General features: G+C 39.6%; 1 protein-coding gene across 3 annotated transcripts in view; it reads right to left on the bottom strand.

Annotated features, from left to right (window-relative positions):
• myocd (myocardin) overlaps positions 1-15,912 on the bottom strand; it is a 157,351-nt gene that overhangs the window by 52,418 nt on the left and 89,021 nt on the right. For all 3 annotated transcript variants that reach the window (XM_034559490.1, XM_034559491.1, XM_034559492.1), the window contains exon 3: positions 5,065-5,256. In XM_034559490.1, coding sequence (XP_034415381.1) covers positions 5,065-5,200 — 136 coding nt within the window. In that variant the 5' untranslated portion in view covers positions 5,201-5,256. The remainder of the gene's footprint in view (positions 1-5,064; positions 5,257-15,912) is intronic.

Here is a 15,912-nt window from a genome sequence, read left to right as displayed (position 1 = left end):
CAAAATACATTTTTCATTGACAAGCTCATGGAAATAGGAAAGCAAAGATGAGGAAAACAAGTTTTTTTTTTGAGGAATACTGCCCAATCCAAAAGGAGTAAGACCAGTACACCAGAACACCTCCAATGCAATATGGTGTTCCTGATGCCATCAAGTGGACTCTTATACAGCTCTAGGAATCTGGTAGCGGAGTCATTACCACCAGTTACTGTTCACAAAAGTATATCAATAAAAGCAGAAACGTATAATGAATAAGGATCACCAACAGAGAGAACGCTCTGTGATGAGAAACCAAAATAAACTTAGCTCCTGCTGGCCAACAACCAACCTTAACTCTTCTGTTTCTTACACACACACACACACACACACACACACGTGCGCGTCTGTGTGTGTGTGTGTGTGTGTGTGCATGTGCATGCGTGACCGAAATGGAGCGAAGCCTCCAGGTTGGTTCAGTCACCGGGCCACTCCAGCTTCATCCTGAGCCCCCACCCCGGCTCTGTGAGGTCAGGTTCTTGTTGGGTGGTGACAAGGCCAAAGTCTAGAAGCCAAATTTAGATTATGTACATGTTCTACACTCACTGTTGACTTAGCTGGCTGATAAAATGGGTTTAAAAGGCGTTTCTGAAGGATGAATTAATACAAATAAAAGTATGATCAAAATCTATAAATTGGTGATGGACTATTTCAACAATCTATTAGAAATGTTAGAAATAGTTATTCATATTTCTGCCTGTATATAGACAGTGTATATAGACAGTGTATATAGACAGTGTATATAGACAGTGTATAGACAGTGTATATAGACAGTGTATTATATAGACAGTATATAGACAGTGTATATAGACAGTGTATATAGACAGTGTATTATATAGACAGTATATAGACAGTGTATATAGACAGTGTATTATATAGACAGTATATAGACAGTGTATATAGACAGTGTATATAGACAGTGTATTATATAGACTGTATATAGACAGTGTATATAGACAGTGTAAATAGACAGTATATAGACAGTATATAGACAGTGTATAGACAGTGTATATAGACAGTGTAAATAGACAGTGTATATAGACAGTGTATAGACAGTATATAGACAGTGTATATAGACAGTGTATATAGACAGTGTATTATATAGACAGTATATAGACAGTGTATAGACAGTGTAAATAGACAGTATATAGACAGTGTATATAGACAGTGTATAGACAGTATATAGACAGTGTATATAGACAGTGTATATAGACAGTGTATATAGACAGTGTAAATAGACAGTATATAGATAGTGTATATAGACAGTGTATATAGACAGTGTAAATAGACAGTATATAGACAGTGTATATAGACAGTGTAAATAGACAGTGTATATAGACAGTGTATATAGACAGTGTAAATAGACAGTGTATATAGACAGTGTAAATAGACAGTATATAGACAGTGTATATAGACAGTGTAAATAGACAGTATATAGACAGTGTATATAGACAGTGTAAATAGACAGTATATAGACAGTGTATATAGACAGTATATAGACAGTATATAGACAGTGTAAATAGACAGTGTATATAGACAGTATATAGACAGTATATAGACAGTGTATATAGACAGTGTATATAGACAGTATATAGACAGTGTAAATAGACAGTATATAGACAGTGTATATAGACAGTGTATAGACAGTATATAGACAGTGTATATAGACAGTGTATATAGACAGTGTAAATAGACAGTGTATATAGACAGTGTATATAGACAGTGTATATAGACAGGTATATAGACAGTGTATATAGACAGTGTATAATAGGACAGTATATAGACAGTGTATAATAGACAGTGTATATAGACAGTGTAATAGACAGTTATATAGACAGTGTATATAGACAGTGTAATAGACAGTATATAGACAGTGTATATAGACAGTGTAAATAGACAGTATATAGACAGTGTATAATAGACAGTGTATAGACAGTATATAGACAGTGTAATAGACAGTGTATATAGACAGTGTATATAGACAGTGTAATAGACAGTATATAGACAGTGTATATAGACAGTGTAAATAGACAGTATATAGACAGTGTATATAGACAGTGTAAATAGACAGTATATAGACAGTGTATATAGACAGTGTATAGACAGTATATAGACAGTGTATATAGACAGTGTATATAGACAGTGTATATAGACAGTGTAAATAGACAGTATATAGACAGTGTATATAGACAGTGTATATAGACAGTGTATATAGACAGTGTATATAGACAGTATATAGACAGTGTATATAGACAGTGTATATAGACAGTGTATATAGACAGTGTATATAGACAGTGTAAATAGACAGTATATAGACAGTGTATATAGACAGTGTAAATAGACAGTATATAGACAGTGTATATAGACAGTATATAGACAGTATATAGACAGTGTAAATAGACAGTGTATATAGACAGTATATAGACAGTATATAGACAGTGTATATAGACAGTATATAGACAGTATATAGACAGTGTAAATAGACAGTGTATATAGACAGTATATAGACAGTGTAAATAGACAGTATATAGACAGTATATAGACAGTGTAAATAGACAGTATATAGACAGTGTATATAGACAGTGTATAGACAGTATATAGACAGTGTATTATATAGACAGTATATAGACAGTGTATAGACAGTATATAGACAGTGTATAGACAGTGTATAGGCAGTGTTAGGACTGCCTGCTGACTTAAAGATGTCTACATTCTGGGTGTCTACTTTATTCGTGACAGTCTTATCTTCTGTGTTTGGAGTCTTTGGTAGGAACACTTGTTTTGTTGCCCTCGTCCCTGACGTCTACAGGCTGTTTGGAAGAATAAGACGATTCAATGAATGGCTGAATTAGAGGCGATTCCAGTTTATGTTCATCTGCCTCTTCAATTAGTCTCACTCCTGCACCACACATGACATCATGGAAAACTTTGTAGGGTCTAGGAGTGCGGAGGGAAACGCTGTGTTTTGCTCTCGCTATCTCGAGAGTCCGCGGGGATACATCGGTCTAAAAATAGCAGTTTAAATCACAGGATTCCTGGGATACTTTCACCTTCAGCCCTGTGATGCGAGTGGCATTTAAGCCAGCTTGATTTGGGCTGTGAAGCTGAGAAGCAGAGATATTTCACAATGGATTAATCATCAGATGGATTCAATAAAATGTTCAAACAACTGTGTTGTATCTGGCTCTCTTGGCAGAGATGACTGACTTGCATACTTACCTACTTACCTGCTGCATGTACGTTGGCTGAAATAATACTTTTTAGTAAAAAAAAAAGACAAAACAATAATGCTCGTATCAAATCGAGGTAAGCTTGTTTGTGTTTTACTCTCTGCTTTTTCAATTGATTCAGACAACTTCATCACTCAATTAAATGCTACTATTACTGTCCTTGTTGCCCAAAACAACAACAACTCTGTGCCTCAATCTCTTAAATGGCTCTTTCGGGTCAACAGCAAACATGAGCTCTGTTTCACATCCAAATGATTCCTTTCCTTAGAGGCCCCGATGGCAATACATGAAAATGTTAGAACTTTCAATGATAACATACTTAGACACCATCAAAGTCATATGGTGTACTCATCCCAAAGAGAGTAATCTCACAACATAATCAATCATACTATAAAATAGAATAATTTTATACATATAAATACATATATAATGTTGGTTATTACATAATCCATACATAATGACTCCAATATTCCTTGCCCTATTTTAAGCCAGTCTTTGATCAGCAGTGTGTCCACAACACGTGTACCTTCCTGTTCAGATCTCCGGACACTTTTCTTTCATTAAAGAGCCAATCCAAACAGTGTTTGAGATACTGGAGCAACAATAATATATTTAAACTATGAAACAGAAAAGATGCTAATAGACATTACAATGTATGATATGTTTGACAAAAATACTTTCCATTGTGAAGAATGGATTTTGGCATAATTGTATACAGTTGGATAAATAAAATAGCTTTAGTTATATTTTAGTTGTTTCTTAAAGTACTGGTAAATTATAAAAGTCAGATTGATCAATTCAGCTGGGTGTTTAAGATCAAAATGAACATTCTAATGTCTAGACTTTAAATCTGCTTATGAGTGTTGACTTTGAGTGTTCTTGCATATTTTAAATATGCTTAAATGCCCCTGAACATTTTTTTTTTATCCTGTGAAATATTTCTGTGACATTAAATATCCATAATTAAATGAGCTACAATCAAAGTTACAGTAACACTTTATAATAACTGCACGCTATGAAGCATTAGTTAAGTATGAGAAAACATTTATAAAGCATTGTTCCACACTTTATAAATGATGGATTCACCATTTGTAAATGAAGTATTATATAATGCTCCATAGCGTGCAGTTATTATAAAGTGTTACTGAGCAATAGGACTAGAGAGAGACTTCTCTGGGCCACTGCAGCCTTTAACATGACCAAATATTACAGACACACTAAAATAAACGATAACACTTTATGATAACTGCATGCTATGAAGCATTATATAAAACTTCATTTACAAATGGTGAATCCATCTTTTATAAAGTGTGGATCAATGCTTTATAAATGATGAATAAAGTGTTTACTCATACTTAACTAACGCTTCATAGCGTGCAGTTATTATATAGTGTAACCAAAGTTAAAGTTCAGGAAAAAAACATTCTGAATAGTAGTTATTAATAGAATGTGGGTGTGGTTGAGTCAAATTGACAGATTGACAGTGTGTGGAAACGTGAGCATTCTACCACCTGACCTCAGAACATAGACCCAAACACTGATATCTCTCCAGTTAAACGCCTCTAAACTGTGTGTTCAGAGTGAGAAGCCTATTGACCTTAAAGTGAACTACTGTGCAGCTGTCGTGGCATCAAGTACGACCACAGGATCGACACTCAGCCAATCATGTGAGATGAATTGGGTTTGTCTCTAGAGACTGTATTCTAAAAGTTGCAGTGTTGGTAACGTCTTCAGAGACTATCATCTGGAGAATCAGGGGGACATCTGGCCTCCCTGGAGGAGAAAAAGAAGAGCTTACCTCTCCGGCCTTCTGTTGGTGGAAGCTGCTTCTTCACTCCGTGGCTTCTCCTCTCTGTCCGCTGTGCAGCGTGTGCGGGACGCCGTCTGTCCTCTGGACCATTGACCAGGACCTCAGAGCGTTTCACAGCACTCATGGCCCACACTTCACTCCTCGCTTGACGACATCTCTTCTAGGGTCCCCTCAACTCCCCTTTCAAAGAGAACAGGACCCAATGAGAGAGCATACTGCGATCACATCAAAGTGAGAGCACTTGACTCTAACTGCTCCCTCAGTCAGCTGTAACAGTTTGAGAGCCAACATTAATTGAATTTGAACCAGCTCGAAAGACACAGCAAACAACAATTTCAATGTTTGCGTTTGAAAAATCCTCGATGGTGGAGCTGGAGTAAAGCCATGTTAGTGTTTGCAGAATACAATGTGAGTTCCAGATTTTGTATTGTTTCTTCTCAGAGGTCCATGTCAGCTCAGGCAGAGAGCAGAGCGCGTGTCTGTTTGTTTATAGAGCTTTAAGCCCGCTTTCAACCTCGTGGATGCATCCCTCCATCAGCCACCATCCTCCGCTGCAGCCAACTTATCAATTTATACAATTTACAAAGAGCAGACCTCCCTACCTCCTGAGCAAATAATAAACACATCTACTCTGTGGATTCAGTAGCTTAGAGAGCCCCCACAAGGTGTCGATGTGAAAAATGAGCCTCTTACTCAGATCCCAGACAAGCCAAGTCTTCTGTGCAGCCTGTCGCTCCATACACTCCATCATCTCCTAAGGCCTGCACCAAAGGGCCCCACAAACATACATGACTGTTTTCTTTAATAAGCTCTGTTTGGAGAACCACTCATATGCTTACAGGACAATAAAACTCTCATAAATGTAGCGGCTTATAAAAATAGCATCTCCTTCAGTAGGCTCGGTTGGGATTTATACTTCAGTATTCAGAATATAGAAACGTGCCTACCCCGGGACGATTAAAATCTAAGGAAGGCTCCCAATGCAAAGCAAATGAGATTGAATCATCACACTTTGAATTGTTATGTGCGGTATATTGTGAGAGGCACCCAGATCCATTTCAACATATCATTTTCTGTCACTCAACCGGACAAAAACTCGTCTTTGTGTTTTTAACTCAAGATGATTTTCAGTCCACCAGATCACAGAGGTGGTCTGGTCTGGCCTGAGCAGGCTACCTGGGTATCTTCCCATATGCATAATGTCCGGCTCCACTAACTGCCAAGATGGTGGAAACACAAAACCCAAATCTAGGATTGACCTCACTAATTAATGCCGCTGTGCGGTTGTAAAAACTCTGTTTTCTGGGATTCCAGTCACCTCTTCTAGAAAACAACACTGAAGACACTGCATCCACTCAGGCTGTAGCTTGACACACAGATTACATGTAGTGTGGTTAAAAGAACCAAAAGGGGTCGCATACTTTACTGTACATAAACATGAGCCAGGGCAAACAATAACAAACCGCTGCATTTACTGTTACAAACCACAGTCTGTTGAAAGGCTGGGGAGACTGGGACTTCTCCATGGAGCATCAGGAGGAACCACTTTAATGAAGCCTTAACTGATGGGCATGGCTTAAAAGCCCACCCAGAGACAGAAAGGGCCTTCTCTGACAATTTATACCACAGTGACAACCCCTCTGTAAAATAGGTGGAGATAGGCAGAGGAAAACCGACAAAGAGAAGACAACAATGATGATGTTTCATATTAGCTCATACTATGATAAGTTATCAGTGAATCTGCTGGTTTAACAACACAAGAGTGATGGAAGAAAAATGCCCATTTACTGAAAGGCTTGAAGGGAAAAGTGTAGATGAAAGAACGAGAAAAGGAAAACATGGCTGTCTTCAAAAGAGCCAGGTTATAGTCCGATGTTATCTAAGGCGGCGTGGAGTGAATGGTGGCCTGTATCTCTGTGTCAACACAATAAGAGCCGGCACACGTGGCACTTGGAGCTCCATCAAGATGAGCTGATAGGAGGTTCCACTCAACTGTTGTCCTCTTATTGATTGCCTCGGTTGGGCCAAATGCTTGTTGTATTATCTGCCCTTCTCCCGAATGACTCGCAGATTAAGGAGTGACTGAAAAGGTCGACGGCCATTCGCCTCGGATGTTTACGACCCTCCTATATCCTCTGCATGGTGGGATGTTAATCTTTATTACCTGGCACTGTTTGACTTATTGTTCACAGAGCTTGTTTGTGTGATGTCACAATTAAAGACGCCATGTTGGAGATTTTGTCAATGATGTAGCAAAATATGTAGCATATGTATCTTGTGAAACCTTTAAAGTTGAACTTTAGACTGAAGAATTCGTCTTATTTTGACTTTGGTGTACATTTTTGTAAATACCAAAAGCAGAAATTGAAGGGGCGTATTCTTCTTTTTTTTTATCAATATGATCAACAAGTGTTGTATCTGGTACTAAAAAAGGTACAAGTCTCTATATAAAAATCAGGGGAAAGTTAACTTCGACTCACAAGGTGCATTTCGGCAAGACGCAACCATTCACCAATCACCAAGCTTCAAATCCAGTTCCATTCTTTGCTAACAGCAGCTAAGTATTATGCTGCATACAAAACTGAAAACAGATTAGCTTTTGGATTCTAAGTGAGTTTGGTTAGAATTCAAGAAACAAGTTGAGAATTTTTCTTTTTTTTACAACTGCAATGGAGAATTTAGCACGTCTGACTGTTTTTTCTCACCAATGGAGGCTCATGGTAGTCTTTGGTAGTTAAATAATTGAAATAATTTAAACTGTTGGGGATGGCATTAGCCTGTATGGTTTCAAAAACCAGTAGCCAATTCCACTTCCCAACTCTATTGGTGCAACATCAGTGTGGGAGGGTACTAACATAGTTTGGGATATCGCTGCAATTCCACTGGACAACTCTGGGGTCAGTGTTGTCAACCGTTACTCAGAACCATGAGGTAACACGATTCTCATTCAATTGACAATGTTCATAAAAATATGCAGGAACTTCTTTTATAATATTGAGCACCAATGGTGGGCTGTTGGTTACTAGTAGTCAACTTCCTGTTACAGTATTCTATGCTGTAACAAAGTCATTACACACTTTATTGTGGTATTCATGAGCAGCTTTACTGGGATTGAGCAATTAGACAAAACAATACAGACTATGTTATTTGCTGGTGAAGCACCTTCTATTTTTATATATTTTGAGCCAAAGATTCACACATTTAGTCTTGACTGAATCTCTTCATCAGTCCTGGTTGTCTTTCATTGATAAATTGTTCATTAGAATGCTCTTTTCTCTCCTTTTGTCTCTTTCTTGCTTCCCTCACTCTGCGGGGCTTGTTGGCGACCACCAGCCGAGCTGAAGCTCAGCCAACGTTATGGGAGGCGTTCATGGACGGTGACATTTAGATTGGGGTTAGTCCAGGACTTCCAACTGATGATTGTGAATATATGTTGCAATCAATATAGTGGATCCTCCAGCTGAGCTCATTATGATCATTCTTGATCAAAATGACAGTCGGCTGTTTCCAGATCAGATGTTAGAATACAGGTTCACTTGTTTATGAGCACAGAACTGACCAACACTCTAAAATGGAATCGTCAATGCTTTCCTCCAAGACTGAACACTTCCTCTCACCATTATCAGGCCAAATGGTAATCTCCCATCATGTCAGCGTCCAGTACTGTACCGTGCATCCTCATGTCTCCTGCAGCTTTGATCCAGCAGCATGACAATACTTAGCATAGTGGAATTGGAGCCGGTATCTGTGATGGGTAACACACTGTATTTGAATGAGACAATGTGTGTATGCTTTTATCCTCCCGTGAATGCAGCCAACATCTTCACTCTATGGATGGTGTAGCGTGGCTCTAACCTGAGCCCTTACTCACACTGCGGTTGAAACAGGTGGTGTCTCTGGATTTGTTTGAAACTAAATAGACTTGCGAATAATGAAACGGAATCAGCTCCATGTACATGGCGCTTCACTTTGGACAAGTTGTTATTAAATTATTTTTTAACACAAGATTTGGCAAGATTTAGAACTTTTGCCATTCTATAATAAACAATGGCATGGCCATAATGAAAATATTTACTTAATTCTCTAAAGTGACTTATGGCAACTTTGGCCACTAAACAGAGTGTCATGAGTGTTATGGCGTCAGGTGCCACAGTCTGTATAAATACTGCCTGTACACTTGTTTATAGGAAAACCCCATCTGGCTTCAGCCAACAGTCACACACACTGGTGACCCCTAGGATTTTTCGAATGGAAAATATAACAGGACTGTTTTCTAAGCAGGGGGATAGCTGTACGGCAGTCAACTGTCAAGTGACAGACAAGACAACGTTGTAAAAGGAGCCCAGCCCTTTCTCAACCTGTAAACACAGAGCCTGGCTTTTGAAGAACTTTCCAAAAAAGCCCAGTGGCCTTTTTTCATCCCCCATTTACGGGATTTATAAACGATGACAGCGTTACAGTGCTGCGCAAAAAGTTCAAGAAGGAATTAGCAGAAATATCAACCAATGCCAAGGAAGGAAAAAGATGTAACTCAGCAACTCTTAAGAATACAAACAAAACAATAAGATATGAAGATGAAATGAACCTTTTTGGCCCCAGCTCTTTTTTGGATTTATGGTAGGACGTGGGATTATTAGGCTTATTCATTTGAATCTGCTTTAAACAAGACTCACATTTTTTGTTACTTTTTCCTATTTTATGACCAATGTGGTTTAGTCTAGCAGGCCCCTAAAAGCAGCGGGTGACAGTTGATGCATACACAGAGCTGCTGTAACTTATGGCAGATAGAGCGTTGGAGAGAGGTCAAAGGTCAGATGTTTCAAATAAACAAGGAAGGGATACTTTGACGCTTTCTGCTGCACATTGTGAATCAACATAAGAGATGTTGATAGTTAAAGAGTTTGGTGTAACGTCAGAGCTCATCTCAATTATCAGGAACAGTTTGAATGAATCAATAAAGGGATTTCTAAGCCAACCAGACACGCCACCTTTGCACTTTAGTATTGTGGCTTCGCTTCACGATTGTACAGCTTGAGCTAAGTAGCTTGGATGGTCACAACATGTTGGCTAATAATCAGAATCTAACGGTTGGGCTCTATATGAGTGAGGCAAAAAAGCATCTAAAGAAAACCTTGAGCAACTGCTGTTTGAAGTTGCACAGAACTACACATGTCACGCCTTCTTGCTGTGCATTTGGGTCTTAATCAGACACTAGGAACACATTGTGCAAACACAGCATGTCTGCAGGGTCTCAGTTTGGTGATGTATATGTCTTTGTTGCAGAGCTACTTTAAGATCCGGACAGATCATTTGTTTATTTTTACTTAAAAAATCCAGCATATTGTGGCTTCAACACATCTTCCAAACTTCTGTCAAATGGCAGCAGTAAGTGTGTGAATTTAGTGATTAGTATGAGAGGGTAAGTGAGGAGCTGCAGTCAGCCCGATGTTTCTGCTCCTGTCAATGCAGCTGGGCTTCTAGTATTCCCCTCCTTCAAACTGTTTATCTTGACGGCCTTTATCCACATCAATCACATGAGGAATCGAGCCACGGGCGTTTCATCAACGCGTTCACAGTGAAAACAGACCCACTTACACACACATATAACAGAAATGAGCTGGAATGGTGTGCAGCAGCATGGTGTCTTGTCTGGTCACACATGCCAAGAGAGATTAAGATATTCCAGAGAAGAGGATCCGTTAGTATTTTACAGTTCACCAGATGTGTTAGGAAAAACATGCTCTCTATGAATACATCATCTTCCATGCCTGCTCCTCAGAACTCACCAAATACTTCAAAGGCGGTGGCACGTGGTAGATGGTGAAATATGACTTCAACATTAATTCAATTCAATTCAATTCAGTTTATTTTGTATAGCCCAATATCACAAATTACAAATTTGCCTCAGAGGGCTTTACAATCTGTACACATACGACATCCCTGTCCCAGGACCTCACATCGAATCAGGAAAAACTCCCCAAAAATAACCTTTCACAGGGAATTAAGAGCCCTAAGCAGACCCCCCTCCGTGTCCCTCTCACCCTTGTTCACCCAACGGAGCTGCAGAGGACCAACCAACCTGGGGAGGTCAAAGGTCTCAATGAGCTCAGGATCAATACTGGACTGAAACTTTTGATGTGGTTGTAAAAATACCAAATGTTAATGGAAACAAAGGAAAGTAGAATTGCAAGCACATTCTTTGTCTCTCACAAACCAAGAGCGAAAGAAGGTGAGAAATGGAAACGAGGAGGAGTGACCATGACCTGGTCTGAACCGGCCTGAAACGGATCCAGCTCACAGGAACACAGAGGACCAGCTTTAAGAGCTTCGGGGCTCGTGCAGGAAACCCCTGACAGAATTTACGCTTCTTGGCCAAACTGATAATTCTCAAGGTAACAGAGTTGTCATCTGGAAACTGGAACTTCAGTCAGCATCAGTGAATACGGGGTTCTGATGTTTGGACCTCGACAATTAATCTTTATTTCATGTTTGATTATTACTTGTGCATGACATATCATTTTATTAGCAGCCCACAGTTCATCAACAGTACGAAAGAGATTAACAAACAACAATGCAATACAATGTGTCGATTTGTCGATTCAAAGAAATCGTATCAATACATTTTTCAGTAGTTACATTAGCCTGATCTAGCTTCATGTCATATATGATATAAATGAAATATCTCTGGCTTTTGGACTGTTGGTCAGCTGGGTTGAATTGTCCCCTATTTTAATATTAAGTCCAGGTAAACACTCATGGCCAAACCTGGTAGGTTATATATATAACCTACCAGGTTTGGCCATGAGGGCTGGCTGCTGTGATTCCAGGCTCTGCAAGAATTCATCACTGAGCTTTGATTATATATTTATCTAATTATTTTACAAGTGGCAGTGTTTATTAGTCAGTTGGTGGTGTTCCAACCTATCCTCCAATAACCTCTGTGACATCACTGCTCCTCCACGCTGCTGAACAGGCTCCCTGCTGGCATCATGAATAATGGCCTGTGTGTTTAACCTGCTCAATACAAAGAAGCCATGTAATCTAAATACATAAGGCAATATAAATACAAAGGAGCCGTACTCGGAGTGTGTGTGGACCGTGTGTGTGCGACGGGTACATTTTGGCTGTGCCTCTCTGGTTGGGTAGGCTGGCACTCTCAGTGTTTAAAAAGCTCCCGGAAAGTTTACAGAGAGTGTACTTCTGCTGGGCTTTGTGTGACAAGCTTTAACGCACCATACCCATCAGCAGCAAAACAGCCACGGACCTCCCTGGAATCCACTCTGCCACTTTCCATTCAAGCATTTCCATGCATTCCCCAGCTTCCTTTAGTCTCCGGTCTCAAAAACAATTCATACAGGCATTGTTTGTCAGGCTGCAGCCTACGAGGCTACTGTGTGCCCACCTCGCCTTCGTCCTGCCGTGTGTCACCATGTGGAATCGGACTAACCCGAGTTGGAAAGGAAGACACACTTTCCACTGCAATCGGCCCGTGTTACGAAGGTGGCCGTTCTCAAAAGCTTTTATCTCCCTCACATTGTGTTCATGACAGAAACGTGTTGCATTTGGCCTTTAGCTTCTCTATAACACGCTGTTATGACAACCCCTTCTCGCCGCCTCATGCTGACGCATGGAGGCACTGTTTAGCATCTGCAAGCAACTCCACTGCAAACACACCTGCATCATTATTACTGACGGAATATAAAGAGCAATATTTGAGTGCCAAATTAAGAGTAAATATTGACTTTTTGTCAGGTGAGTTGTTAGGGCCGATAGTCATGTGACTCACGTTAGTCGCTCGTCAACTACGCTTCAGAAAGATAACTAAGTGGTTTTGGTGCCTGGAACTTCCTGTGAAAACTGATTTTTCTATAAATATAAAATGAACTGATCTGAAATAACATAGTATGATGAAGGCAAAGTCAATCTCCTCTGTGGAGCAGAGGTCTGATCCAGGTCCATGAGTCTGCTGACCCAACATCACCTCTCTGTTGGTCCTCTCTTTTAAAACAATCGATACAGAGAGAAGATCATTTAGACCATTTCTTTCTGAACATCCGTGTTCCTTTAATCACTGACTGCTTCAAACAAAGTATTTATACTGGATCATCCCGAAGGCCCACAGGTTCCCTCCTGGGTAAAGAGTCTTCCATGTCCTTCAACACATGTCATTTACATTTTTATGCAGATGATTATTTTGTATACAGCTCAGTAAACACATTAACGTTGCAGCTTGTTTTGATTTTTTTGTGGATGCAACATTTCTCACTGTATTGGATTATGAAGATGTTGTTTATAGACACGCTCCTATGTCTCACCTTAAACACCCAGATGCCGTCCATCACTCAGCTCTTAGAGTCACTACTAACAACCCATATGGGACCCCCCCTCTTTGCCAGGCGAGATCAACACATTCATTGATTCATCGATAAATAAAAAAATATACATATATATATTCAGAAAGCTTTAATTTCTAACTTGTCAAGCTGTCCCTCAATATGTATGTATTTTGAAAATGTGCTTTTATATTCATATTTTTGTATGTCATTGGGATTTTTATTTTATTTATGTATTTATTTGTACCTCACTAGTAGATGAAACGATCTCTATGTGACTTCCTGATAATAACGTATATTAATATCCATTTGAAATAGTCTGAGTTGTAGAGTGGCATCCATCACTCTCAAACCAACTAAAACAATACGAATGACTGATTCATTGTTTCAGACAATTATCAAGCCAAAATGCCAAAACATGTGCTGCATCCAGCTTCTCACATTTATATGACAGTAACTGTACAATGCATGAATCTCATAACCTGGACACATAACACAGTCTGCTAGATTACACCACTATGTGAGAAGATAGAAATGAAGATACTGTAAATTCAAATGATTGCACCACATTATTTGTAATAAATGGGCTCAAAGTGTGAAACAAATACAACTTCTCTGTCTATTAATATCTGGGAAAGGGGTCAGTGGAGCCAATGTGAAGAAAACAACACAAATCTCTATGATTGTGAATTGATTTGGAAGGACATTGAGTAGAACTATAATAAACATACAGTATACAGGTTTTTATCGTTGATATTATGATATTGCTCTCAAGAGTCAGAAGTCTTGTCACTTGAAATACAGCTTTAGTTTTTGTCTCGTTCAGCTAATATTTTAGAAAGTGCACCACTAGCCGAAACATGTTAACTGTCATATTAACAGACACAGGATATTTCATTTAACATTTGTATTACTTCAGGAATGATAATAACACTATTTTGGTATTCAAATAAAGTTGTTTGTGTTCATGAGACTTCATTTGAAGTGAAAGTGATCGATGTTTTGTTTGTGTTTGGAAGGAAAAAGCCCCGAATGCTCCACATGCACTCTGTGACCGGAGTATGAGAGCAGATCATCGTGAATTTCATATTAATACTCTACGTCTCCAGAAGCCACATCCCTCAGAAGCAATATTTACATTACAATAGGTGCTTGGGAGTCAAAAGGTATTCTGGGTAATGATCCCAGTAGCATTGTTGCTGAAGGAAAACAGACGGGTGAAAGGACAGAAATGAAAGTACCAACACAGAGAAACATCCATACTTCAGGTATTTCATGGGTAAATTTTTGATTACATAATCCTGGAGTAAATGAGTGAGTAATCGCCACACACACACACACACACTCTCACACTCTCTCACACACACACACACACACACACACACACACACTCTCTCACACACTCTCTCACACACACACACACACACACACACACACACAATCACACACACACTCACACACTCTCACACACACACACACACACTCACACACACACACACACACACACACACACTCACTCACACACTCTCACACACACACACACACACACACACTCTCACACACACACACACACACACACACAATCACACACACACACTCACACACTCTCACACACACACACTCTCACACACACACACACACACACACACACACACACACACACACACACACACACACACACACACACACACACAGAGACTGTGCTCACAGCTTCAGAGCGAGCCTCCTCCAGCTCCTCTTGTGTTTCAGAGCATGGCTACATCTTACTTGATAGTGGGCTGAAGTAAGCTCATATACAACTTTGAGAATGGAAAGAAATGAAATCCCAGACATAATGTAAACATCTGCTTCATGTCCACTGTAGTCTATAACACAGACACTTCACCGAATGTGAACTTCTTAGTGACAACCATGGAAGCACAGAATGCAGGTTTCTCTCTTTCGTGACCATGTTTTAAATCCACTTATCCGCACTAGTCTGAAATGTCTGTGGGACCTCGGTGCTTTCATTCAATCACTCCGACAACACGAAGCACGTGTCCTGCAGATTCCTCGAGGCACTGGGCGATGATGCAACGCTGAAGTGGTCCAGGAAACGGCAGCGCTGGGGTGACAGTAATTATGAGTGGCAGCCAACACATCTCATGTTAAGATGTGAGCTCCAGAATGAGACCTGGCAACAGCAGCCTTTACCTCATTGCTTTTACATGCTTTTCCCCAACAATGCTCTTTCTAATGCTTTAACCTTAAGAAGGTTGATCTCATTCTTTCGGGATCAACTCTGAAATATACATGGTGAAAAACAGTGGACAGTGAGATGATTACGGTAACATTGTTTTCATAGCTGAGATGCATCTGTCGCTCTATAGCCCACTTTTGATAAATTAGCATGAATACGAGAAGATTAGAACAGTATTCCAGTGGAAACATCACTTTAGCCTTTTGGCCATCATTTCTAGCAATTACTTTATTTCAATCAGGGAGAGACCAGTTAGATAAAGAA

Source organism: Cyclopterus lumpus, chromosome 19 (assembly GCF_009769545.1).
Source record: "Cyclopterus lumpus isolate fCycLum1 chromosome 19, fCycLum1.pri, whole genome shotgun sequence".
NCBI lineage: Eukaryota > Metazoa > Chordata > Actinopteri > Perciformes > Cyclopteridae > Cyclopterus > Cyclopterus lumpus.
Note: the sequence above shows the minus strand (reverse complement) of the source record. Positions and strands in the feature narration are given on the sequence as shown.